Source organism: Hibiscus syriacus, unplaced genomic scaffold, assembly GCF_006381635.1.
Source record: "Hibiscus syriacus cultivar Baekdansim isolate YM2019G1 unplaced genomic scaffold, ASM638163v2 tig00111648_pilon, whole genome shotgun sequence".
Classification (NCBI taxonomy): Eukaryota; Viridiplantae; Streptophyta; class Magnoliopsida; order Malvales; family Malvaceae; genus Hibiscus; species Hibiscus syriacus.
Window position 1 is genome coordinate 1,859,410 of NW_024063145.1, and position 12,606 is coordinate 1,872,015.

Below are 12,606 nucleotides of genomic sequence, written 5' to 3' on the forward strand. Positions count from 1 at the left end.
GATATAAATCATATGAAACGATTTACGTGATTACATGCACTTGTGATACGTGTTATATGATATTAGATATATGTGTACACATACATGGGTATGTGACAGAAGAAAAGGAACATGTGATTATAAGATCAATGATTACACGTACATGTGATACGTGACTGAAAAGAAAAGATATGTGTTTATAAGAGAAATGATATGATTAAGTAATGTGAACTATTATAAATGATAATGCCCATGTTATGTGATATGAGAGCTAGGGGTATAGCTGGCATACCAAGGGTCGAGGGTTTACCTATGTTCTTCGGGACATATGGATTGTTTACCTTTGTTCTTCGGGACATATGGATCGTTTACCTATGTTCTTCGGGATATATGGACTGTTTACCTATGTTCTTCGGGACATATGGACTGTTTACCTATGTTCTTCGGGACATATGGACTGATTACCTAGGTTCTTCGGAATCTATGGACTGGTTCTTCGGGACATTTATAAGAGTTGTGGTGACAACATAGTGGTGCACAACCTCAATGTACTCACATATCTTAAGTTCTCAAAAGTATACATGGGCTAATACATAGACTTTAAAGAGAGTAAATAAATCAATTGATATGATATGATGTGTGTTCTGTTTTGAAATAATATATGTGGTATGTATATTTAGTAATATAAAATATATTATAGAAATTACATGATGATATGTTATTCCTTAGTATAGTGATATATGTGTTATATGATGAATATATGGTAAGAAAAATGGATTAATGATAGTATTTGCAGATGTATACCTTTTGTTTATACGAAATGTTATATGGTAATATTATATGTTTTATATGCCTCACTAAGTCGTAGACTTAGCGTGTGATTGTTTCATGCGTAGGTTCTGAGAAGAGGAAGATTGATAAGAGTTATGCAAAACAGGTCAGTTCTCCTTTCCAAAGATCAGATCAAAAAAGAAATGTATAGTATGTATTTTGTAATAAAGAAAGTGGTTGGCATGTAAATAAAGGATTAAATTCGATATGTTCTAATCGGTTTTGAAAAGTCATACGATTGAGTTTTGTAATGTTTTAAACCTGTTTATGTAAATGACAATTGTATAGTAATGAACGGTTAAATTTTTACGAGTTTTATGAACGTTTTATGAAAGTCACTATAGCAGTGCATCGATGCACTGTAGCAATGTTCATTATTGTTCACGGTACTGTTCATACCATATTTCACTATTCATAAATACGTTTTTATCTCAAAACTTTATACCAAACACAATTGAACAATATATGATCGTATTTTCTTAATATAAGTTCAAATGTTCAGTTATTTTACAAGAATAAAGGTTTTGAAATGTCAATGTGATATCTCTGGCTCGTATCCGGGTCGGGTATGGGTTGGGGTGTTACACTGCATGTCTACCGGCTATATCAATCCTCATCCGAATATCTACTTTGGTTGCATCCGACAACTTTGTATCTGCTATTCGGTGTCGCCATATAAAAAATTACGTTATTTATTGTCATTTTTAAAATATTTAAAAATATTATAAAATATCAAAACTTTAAATATATGAATTTACCTTGCGGCGAGAGGAAACTCCATAGGAGCGGATGTAATAGGGGTTATAAACGGGATACGATACCACGCCCATGATTAGAGCAAAACTAAACAACACGCTACATCCACTTTTTTTCCTCTAACGACTACGGTCGCCTTACATGGTTCACGATACAAAAATGTCAAAATTGAAGAACCCCAACTATATTGGCGACATACAGCAAAATCCTCCATTACCGGAAGATATTGGGTGTGCACCAAATTGCCCAATTTATCCGGTAGCAAGATCCCTCCAATCAACATCATAAGATATGCTCGAGCTGCATATATCACCTCTTGCTCCGTTGATTGTTCATATACTCTAAATTCTCTTTCCAACCACGTCATATGTACCCGCAACCCATCAATGACATCGGTTGGAGCCTCCTTTCCTAATAAATTTGAAATAACATTATTTACCTTATAAGTGTTGTGAACACCAATGGCATACCATTAATCGGAACGCCAAGTTGATACTCGATATCTTCCAAAGTTATCGTCACTTCACCACAAGATAAATGAAACATATGTGTTTCGGGCCTCCAACACTCAATCAACGCCGATATCAGTGTCGGCATCACCTTAAATCCGCGAAGAAATGACACTCCATATAATCATGATTGTGAAAGATATAGCACCATCCGCTCATATGGCTCTTCATTCGTCATTCCTCAATGACGAATGGTTCATTCTTCTCACTACAATTTGAATATAAATTATTTAATACAATTACATAAATAATGATTATTAATTCTATAATTTTGTCAAAACTAAAATGAAATAAAACAAAATAAACTTACCGTTGTCAACTCGATCGACGAAATATGAACATCATCAAGGCATAACATTTCTTCTCTTGAGGCCATTTCAACACAAATTCTTCAACACAAAATTTTTTGCTCTCAATAGAATGTTTGATTACAAGTGAAAAATCAATCCAACCTAAACCTCTATTTATACTACTCTACCCAACGACTAGTATTTTCAAACTGAAAATAGTTGTTGGAACTCGTCACACTGGCGTGACGAGTTCCATCGAAATTTTAAAAAAATTCGACAGTTGAACAACAGTCAAAACAGTCAAAATTATACCCGTTAGAACTCGTCACACCGGCGCGACGATTTCCATGAACATTAAAATATTATTATTTTTTTAATTTTCTTTTAAAAATTTTGGGGAAAATATTTTTTAATAGCGTGACAAGTCCCTCAAGATATATTAAATTTATTCTGGCTGTGGGGCCCACCTGACACGACCCACTAAAAATTATATTTCATGGAACTCGTGACGAGTTCCATAAGGACTGTTGCAATTATCGTAGGCCCCAAATTAAAAGTTTGAGTTCCCTATTGGGCCAAATAATCCAATCCACCCGGGTGGATTATTTACCCAATTTGCCCGAAATATTGAGAAAAAGATTTATTTTATATTTTAGCTGAACAAATGTCATATCATAACACCGTCGATGATTTTACAGTGGAGTGACCAAAACAGGAATCATTTGAAAGTTTAATTATTAAATTAAATTTATTTAAATATGAGTGACAAAAATAAGAGTGATAATAGAGTTGAGTGATAAATTTAATAATTTACCCTAAAATATAAGCCACTTGAATTCCTCAATACTTCTGCACTATTCTCTTTTAACTCTAATTTTGGATTTCAATTTATAGAGTTGGAAATGGCAGTTATTAGGACAAGTGCAAACGTGGTTATGAAACTCCTCCATCATCCACTGCTATCTTCCATTTCCTTATCATCTTCGCCTCGTCTTCTTCTTCCCTCTCCCTCTAACACAACCATCCGACTTACACCCAATCGTGGAATCAGTTTCACCCGAATTCGTTGCGCCGCATCCGACGCCGATGCCGACAGAAAAGTCTCGGCTCGTCTCTCTCAAGTCCAACAACTCCTTCAGGAAGCGGAAGAGCGAGCCAGTGCCGCCGGGGATGAACCCACCCCTCAAATCACTCTGGGTATCAATCAATTTAATATGCTTTCTGTTTTCACTCTTAAATTGTCTGTGGCTACACAGTTTTACTTTTCTGATTAGATATTTAAATTGTAGTCAAGATCACGTTTTTAGTCTTATTGTAGTTGAGGACATAACAGATGTTATTATGGTCATGATCACCGTTGTTAAATTTTTTAAAGGAGTTGATTTTTTTTTAAAATGAGCTACTTTTTTTTCAAAAAACGACTTTGAATACTAGAAGAATAGTGGGAAATGGGAATAACAGCCCGTTACTGCCGTAATTGGCCGCTAATTACAGCCTTGATCGAGTATTATTGGTGTAATTTTGTTTCATATCGTTATTTACCTAATAATAATTTCTAATTTTATCGATGCCGCTATATAGCAGCTGCTATTTCGTTACCCGGCCATTAGTTGAATCCTCATTCTCTTCCATCGTTATCCTCCAATAGATTTAAAAATCATTATTTTTAGACTATACTACCTATTTAGTCACCCAACTATCACTTTAGTTTTGTTTTAGTCATCCTACTATTATTTTTTCACAGTTCTATTTTTTTTAACAACGGATGATCAAATTGAAATTTAGGTATGATTTTGAAAGAAAGAAAAAAATAGTTGAATGACGAAAACGGAATCAAAGTGATATTTGATTGACTAAATATGTAGTTTACCCTTATTTTTAACCATTGTGCGGATTTTATATGCTGATTTACGCTTGAATAACTCTTCACAGATCATGTTTCCGTTAGTTTTGCAAGGAGTGGTGGCCCTGGTGGTCAAAATGTAAACAAGGGTAGTGTATCTTCTTTATGTTTCAGAGTCCATTTCATTATAGTCCCTCAATACTTTGTTACCAAGATTTATAGTGGATTACTTTTGCTGCTGAATGTTCAGTTAACACCAAGGTGGACATGCGGTTCAATGTAAAACAGGCTTATTGGCTAAGTGATAGGATCAGAGAGAGGATTATGCAACTGGTTTGTTGTTGTCATCTATTGTTTTTAAAGATTACTCATTTTCCATCAAGATAAGAACTGGAATGTCTTCATCGAGATCCTACTGATTGGTTGTGCATTGATTTATTTTACAACCCTGATATTGTTTGTGCAGTAATGCTTGTATCAACAAGCAATGTAGCTTCTATATAGTAGTAATTTCAAAATTGTTTTCAGGAGATCATGGCTAAACAAACATAACAGTAAAAAGGGAAAGTCCATAGCTAATTCAGGATTATTTTAAGGGAAATTAAATGGCAAGTATACTGGGAACTTGTTAAAGATAGAAGAAAAAGAGAAAACATTTTATGATTGGAGGCCTTAAATTTGGCAAGAAAATGATCAGGCTGTATATGGATGAAATTCATGGTTTTCTAAGAATTTCTTTTGAACTTGAGTGTATGCTTAGTTGAATGAGTGGAAATGAGCTAAAAACATCTTCAACATGGATGAAAGTGCTCAAGTTTGAGTACTGAAAATGCTCGTTGGATACGAGAGATGACCCTGATCCGACTACTATGAATTAGAGTCTTCAACTAGGGAGCTTTAACCAAAGTCACATAATTCCACATGTTTGTACTGACCCTTTAATGCACATATGCTTGCTGTTTAGATTTCCCTATATCGTTTTCTCGAGGAATTCTCCTCTCACTGACCTCAACTCACTATGAACAGGAAAAAAACCGGATAAACAAGGATGGAGAAATCGTGGTATCGTCAACAAAAACCAGGACACAGAAGTTTGTTTTTCTCCCTGTTTCTTTTTTCTGTTCAGTTTTCTTTTAATCCATTAAATATGTATTCATTTGAGTTATATTTTGTTCAGGGGAAACATTGATGATGCTCTGGCAAAACTACAGGTGCTGAAACAATCTCTCTCTAGCAATTATAATTTTCTGCTATTAGCAAACTGCCATGCCTAGTTTTTTGTTGTTATCCATCAAAGATGCAGTTGAACACATTTCATTTGCTTTAGTGTCATACTTTGCAATTGTATGATTTGCTGTTGATCTTTTGATTTCTGAACATGGTGATTGACTTTCTCATGTTCTTGCCCTTTTTGCTCAAACCAAACAGGCAATCATTGATGCTGCTGCTTATGTGCCACCACCCCCATCAGAAGAGCAGAAGAAGAAAATCGCAAAGATGTAAGTCTTCGTCACATTTACTAGTGGCAGTTTCCAGTCTTCATCACATTTTTTCAAACAGATTCCTTGTAATTCGATCGGATTGCAATTTATTTGCGTTTCAATGCATCTTGCAGGGCTGCAATCGGGGAGAAAAAACGCCTTAAAAGCAAGAAGGTCCTTTCCGACAAGAAAGCATTTAGAAGAAGCCGGGACAGTTGGGAATAAATCATGTCATCATGACTGGTAAAGTTTATAACTTTATATAGTGTTTGAAGATCATCAATTCTCATTGGAGAAGCAGGCAGCTAGGAACGGAGCTTAAAGGAGTGCTTTGTCCTTAAAAAATTTCATGGTGGGGCAAAAGAACTACCATCTCGTGTCAGTGTAATATTATAGGCTGTTAAAGGCTTATAATTGTTATAAGATATTACACACAAAAAATTTTGATTACATGTTTATGTTTGCCATAGTTAATGATATTTAAGAGATTTACTGTCATAGGGTCTTTTAGCAAATAATCGTTGCCATGTACATAATTGCTTCTTTGCATGTAGGAAGGAAAGATGAGATGAGAAATAGATTGTAGAAAGTAGAAAATATGGGTGGTAAAATCTCCTTGAAACCCTTATTAATTGATTCAATAAAGTGATTTTAATAGGCATAATGTCAAAAAAGGCCCCCAATGTTTGATTAAACAGTCAATTTTGCTCATATTCGTTTTTTTAGCATTATAACCCCTAGCTTTTCATTTTGTAGTAAAAGGCCCCTCTATAGATGAAAACCACTAGTTTACAAATAGTTAACGTTCAAAAATAAGAGTTTTTTTACCTTAAAATGAAACGTTGAGGGTTGAAATGCTTCAGAAAAAAGGGGTCAAAGTGACTATTTGTTCAAACATTAGGGGTCTTTTTTCCTACATTGAATGTTGGGGTCCAAAATGCTCCTAAAAGAATATGGGTCAAAATGTTGGGATCCAAAATGCTCCTAAAAGAATATGGGTCAAAATGATCATTTTAATAAATATTGTGGGTTAATTTTGACATTGTCATTTAAATATTATAAGCTTGAAAATTATGAACATGTTCTAGAGTAATTGGAGATAATTCTACTTTCTAATTACATATTCTTCCCCTGATTGTTGATCAATATGTCTGATCCACCGCCTTTTACCGGAATTTCCACCACCGATTGCTACATGTGCGATGTCCAATCCTTCCCCTACTGGAAGAAACATGGAATGTACGCTTGCGTGATCCATCGTCGATGACACTTCAACTGAAATTCAAATCTCATCTGGAATTAACATTCTTGCATACCATAACAGCTCCCTTGTTGCTCAGTTTTGCTAGCTGCAATACCCTGGAAAAGTCGCTTTCGCTGGCTATCCACCACCACAAAATCTATTCCGTTTAATCGACTCATTAACTCCTCAGGTTCTCCAACAATCACTTTCGGTGACATGACGGCCACTTCAAGGGTCTGAATGTATTCTAGCCTCGATCTTTCATCAGGGACTATACATACATGTCCTCCATCCGTATGGCTGCTAGCAACCGCCAGGCCGATGCTCGTTGCGGTAGCTACACCATGCGACCATGTCTCCAAAATGAATCTCGCGTTCCAGCCTGCTGCCATGGCTGAAACAAGCTCCGCTACACCAGAATCATGATAAAGTTCACACTGCAAATCAAATGAAACCAATCAGCAGACATCAGAGAATTAATATCAGAAGCTTGCTTATTTAATGCTTACAAGTTTAACAGTATCAATATATGCCTTGGACGCTGTCTCAGGTGACCAAACTAGCTTCATTTCGTCAATGCTTCCAAGCTGTGGTTTTGTTGCAGGACAATCTGAAAACGAAAAGGAAGTTGGGTGTTGGGTTTTATACTGGAGACAAAACAAAGATGTCCATTGAAAGAACTGGTTCCAGGCAAAGACAAAGACAACGTGTGGTGAGATTAGGATTGATCGAAACAGTTGCCTCCATGACTGACATGAAACAACCTGGTTTGTCGTAATCTTTTCAATTGTCACTATCCCTGGTGATCCACGGCAATTTCAATACTCGGTGCTGCAACCCGTTTCTGGTAAGCTTGTTAGATAAATGATTAATCAATTAGAGGGAATGGAAGCATCGACGCGGTTTAGCCTACTTGGGGAGATTATTCAAGGTTGAAAGCTAATGCTAGGCTGTTACCAATGGCTTAATTAGTGTTAAATCAACTCGTTCTTGTTTTAAACGTTTACTCTATTTAATGTTTTATATTTGCAATCTTGAATACTTCTTGTTTCATGTTTCATTTCTCTGACGGAAACTGCCGAAATTATGGATATTTTTATATATTCACTTCCCAGCCGCACGCCATAAGCAATAATATTTGCTTAATTTGGTAATAGATGGTAGGCTTTCTTTCCCTCTTTTGTCTGCATCATCCCTTCTGATTTTGACGAAAAGTCATAGAGATAGGGAATGTATGACATTCTCTTTTCTAGCTTTGTGTGATGATTTATATATGTCTTCAGTGTTGGTGTCAAGCCTACGGTGATGATTATTTATAGGTTGACTTGGTAAATAGATATGAGTGTCACATAGTATATTTAGTTGGTAGATCATGTGAGTATGTTAGTAGTTATGCCAAGAGATTGTAACTAGTCGAAAGATATGAAACTCTGGTGGTTTTAGGGTTTGATAGGCGAAAGAATAATAGCAATGGAGGTTTAGAGGAGGTACAACACTTTTTCCCCTTGATCGAGAAAATGTCATAAAGTGATTTAAACCAAGACTTACAAAAGAAGATTATCGATGCTCTAATGAGACAATGAGGAATTTGGAAAGGAGACATCTCAACGCTAGATATGTAGCAGAGGATCTTGACACTCTCGGAGAGGTAATGAAAAAAATGGCAGCATCTCGACGCTTTGTAGGATCAATGGATAAATTCCTATAGCCATAACAAAGGCATCTCGACTCTCTTTGGCCAAACAATGGAGAGATAATGAAAAAAGTCCCTTTAGCTAGGATTGAGATGAGGTATCTTGAAGCTCTCAACAAGGGAAGAGGTAGCTCTACACCCTTGGAGAAACACTACAAAATGAGCGAAGACATGTTGAAGCTCTCTGGAGAAACATTGTAGAATGAGCAGAGACATCTATGCCTTGGAAGAAGCAATAAGGGATTCCTTTTGCTAGGGAAAATGCATCTTGACATTCTAAAAGTAGTGGAGAAATTAATATTGCTGAAGCAAAGATTTCTTAACACTCTTTAAAGAATTCCTTAAGCTAGAGTGGAAGACGATACCCTTAGAAAAACACTGTAGGAGGAACAAAGGCATCTCAATGCTAAATATATAACGGAGGATCTCAACGCTCTCTATAAAAAACAATGCAGATGGGGGTGGTGGCATATCAATGCTCTGTGAGTAGCAATGGAAAGACTCTTATTGCCAGAGCAAAGACTTCTCGACTCTCTTTGGCCAGACAATGGAGAGACAGCAGAGAATTTACTTTAGTTAAAGTAAAGTAGAGGCATCTCAACTCTATTGGCCAAAATTTTCTCAAGTCTTAAAAAGTACCCCAAAATTTTGAAAATCATAATCCTAAACCCTAATCCTTTCCTGTCGTTGACCGCTACCAAAGCTACTAACTAGCCGAAACCCCAACATCGACTTTGAAATCATTTTTGACTTCGTCTATTCATTGCGTCCATGTTGGTTTGGTTTCATCCATCCATTTCATCAACTGTTTGATTGCAACATTGCCTCTTGGGATTGGGGTGTTGCCCAATGGGAAGGATTTGAATATTGGGTTTTTAGGGTTTAAGAAGAAGGAAAAGGCAGTGGCCGATTAGTGGGTGATTGGCGGTAAATGGGTGGTCGTTCGACAACAACGACGACAGGCAGTAATGGTCATGAAGGTTTGAAATTAAACTTTTAAGGAGTTTTGATTTTTTATATATTTTAGAAAAAAATTGCGGAATTTTTTAAAATGAATAATATTTTTAAAATTTTAGAAAAATAAAAAAATAAAAAATAAATGTGACGCCGGTCACTTAATTAAATTTTAAAAATTAAACTATCAATTGATTTGAGATGATATTTTTTTTAAAAAAATATATTAATTGATTTGTAATGATATTTTAGTTGTGATTCAAATATTTTTGAGTTGAGGCGTCTTTTAATAAATTGATTGTAAGTTAGTTATCTTTCTAAACCATCTTAAAATGTTTTAATCAAACATCGAAAACTCATGACATGTATGTTTCAACGAAGATAGTGCAGACAAAAAACTAAATATAGATCTAATACGAGATTCTTTTTAATTATTATTATTTATTATTTTTATATTGATTATTTATAATTAAGTTAAACTAAAAAAATCCATTATTTATTTTAAATACTTTAGGATCAAAATTATCATTTATTTTATTTTACAATTTGTTTTCTTTGAGTTTAAGTTATTTTGTAACTAAGTAAAAGCAATATTTTATCTTCAAGTAAATCAAACATTAATTTAAAAAATAACTCGTTTTTCTTCTTTTTTTTAAGATTTCTTGAAGCCTATAAATAAATATTTTAAGGGTTTTGAGTAACTATATGAAAGAATACTCATGTTCGAGTAAGTTTATCTTTTTCGACTGATGTTTCAGAATTAACGATTTGATCATTAAAATTATCGATTTATAATAAATTAGTCATTTGATATTAACAACCATTATTAGGGTGACATAATGCTGATGCGACATATTAACCGGTTGAATTGACACTATTTGTTACCACACAAGATAGCCTCCAGGGTGACCAGCTTCCTCTCCAAAGATCCCAAATTCCTAAAACCCTAATTTGAGCTTTAAACTGCTAATTTGAGGTTTGTTGAACCTTTTGGTCTACGCATTCATTGAATTATGTATCATTTGTGAATCTATAGACATCGCTTTGCCTTATCAGGAATCATAGTGATTAATGGACTTACTTCCCTAAACATGCATTTAATAATATAGCTCCCATAATCAAATTAATCGACCCCGTTACTATACATTACCATGATCATGCAACAACTCTTGCATCATGCAACATTCATCATGTCATGAAAACAACCCCAAAATATCAAAGGAATATTCCAATATGCACACTATTACAAATCCACCAATATATTAAAACTCATTTAACAATATTTATTGCCTTTCCTTATTCATGGAGTCTTCCATGATCCCTTTTATTCAAAATTTACAAGGCCAAGTATTTCCCAAATGACTATTTTCTTGATGCAAAGCTTGGGAACAGGGCGTCTTTCGCATGGTCTAGTATTTTTCAAGCGAAGGAGGCTCTCAAGGACGGATTCTTTTGGAGGGTCCGATTCAACAGTCATACTCAAGTCCACTATGACCGTTGGGGAGGAGCGAAACAGATTTGTTTCTCTTGCAACTATGTTGATAACGAAGAGCGACCCATGTTGTGCAAAAATTTCATGATCCAATACGTTCCGAGATGGAAAAGTGATAAGGTCGGAGGCATTTTTCAAGCTCAAGACGCGGATGCTATCCTTAGGGCCGAGATCTCCCCTATTGAAAGTGACCATCTCATTTGGGAGCACCACAACACGGGCTGTTATTCAACAAAGTCTGGGTACAATTGGCTTCTCATGACTTCCGGAACAACTCGAGATCGCCAATCTGGAGATCTTTGCTAAAACTTCACATTTCCCAAAGATTAAAATCTTTGGGTGGAGGGCCTGCCATGAAGCACTGCCCATGGGGTCCAAATTAGCGGCTACGGGAATTGGCAGTAGTTTGTGTCGAATGTGCCAGAAAGGGGTTGAAACCGTGGTTCACGCACTTAGAGACTGTCGGCTTGCACAAGACATCTTGACGCTCTTCGGTTTAGACCAAGCAACCATCAACTCAAGGACCGCTACATCCAAGAATTGGATTGAAGACACGGAAGCGAAGTTGGATAAAGATGGTTTTGCACGGTTCGTGGGGTTTCTTTGGAACATATGGAACCGTCGCAACAGATGGATTCACGATAAGGAGTGGTAGAGGGATTACGAGGTGGTTAACACAGCTTTGACGCTCGGCAACAAGTAGAAAGAGGCCATGGATATCATGGCTATTTCCCCCTCCAATACAATCTGGAATCAAAACAAAGTGGAGTAAACCGGCGGAAAACATGATCAAAAACAATGTTGACTGTGCTTTCATCGCTAACATCGGTGCTACGGTCATTGGTATTGTGGCTCGCGATCACCATGGGATGGTGGTTGGCGTAATCGCACAAAAACTGGATAATGCACATACAGCAGAATCGGCAAAGGCAATTGCCTTAACGGAAGGCATTCACATGGCAATTGAGAATGATCGGGAACAAGTGATAATAGAAGAGGATGTTATCTCAATTGTGAATTGCTCGACGAATCAACATGAATACATTTTGGTTGTTGGATTACTGCTCAACGAGACACGATCTTATCTTGCCGGGCACCGAACATCAAAATACATTATGTCAACCGCGAGGCAAATTGGGTGGGGAACACTCTGGCTCATTGGGCTTTATTGAGGACCATTCTTGTATGATTTTTTCATGATGAACCAGAATATATAAAAAAACAATATAATTCTTGATGCTATTAGCATCTAATGAATTCTCGGTTTTACTCACAAAAATTAGTGATTTGGCATTCTAACTTTATTTATTGTCTATTTGAAAAATCCCTCTCAGTTTAACACTCATTTAGAGCCCAATAAAAAGTCTAATGTTGAGTCTCATTAACTTATTGATAAGAATCAATGTTGAGCCTCACCAATAACCTGCATTAACTTTTAAAAACGATTAAGAGGACATTTTTTTCCCTCACCGATATATAGTTTTTATTAAAGAAAAATGGACAAAACAAGATCATCTTATACCTCATTAAAAAAA

At 35.8% G+C, this 12,606-nt stretch overlaps 1 protein-coding gene and 1 pseudogene across 1 annotated transcript; one reads left to right on the forward strand and one right to left on the reverse strand.

Annotated features, from left to right (window-relative positions):
- The first annotated feature begins 3,223 nt into the window (after positions 1-3,223).
- On the forward strand, positions 3,224-6,289 carry LOC120166848 (peptidyl-tRNA hydrolase ICT1, mitochondrial-like). The gene is made up of 7 exons (XM_039176040.1): positions 3,224-3,562; positions 4,298-4,357; positions 4,459-4,541; positions 5,235-5,299; positions 5,386-5,419; positions 5,637-5,707; positions 5,824-6,289. The coding sequence occupies exons 1-7, from the start codon at positions 3,268-3,270 to the stop codon at positions 5,912-5,914; spliced, it is 699 nt and encodes a 232-aa protein (XP_039031971.1). The 5' UTR covers positions 3,224-3,267; the 3' UTR covers positions 5,915-6,289.
- Positions 6,290-6,714: 425 nt separating this feature from the next.
- Positions 6,715-7,529, reverse strand: LOC120166841 (annotated as a pseudogene).
- Positions 7,530-12,606: the final 5,077 nt, after the last annotated feature.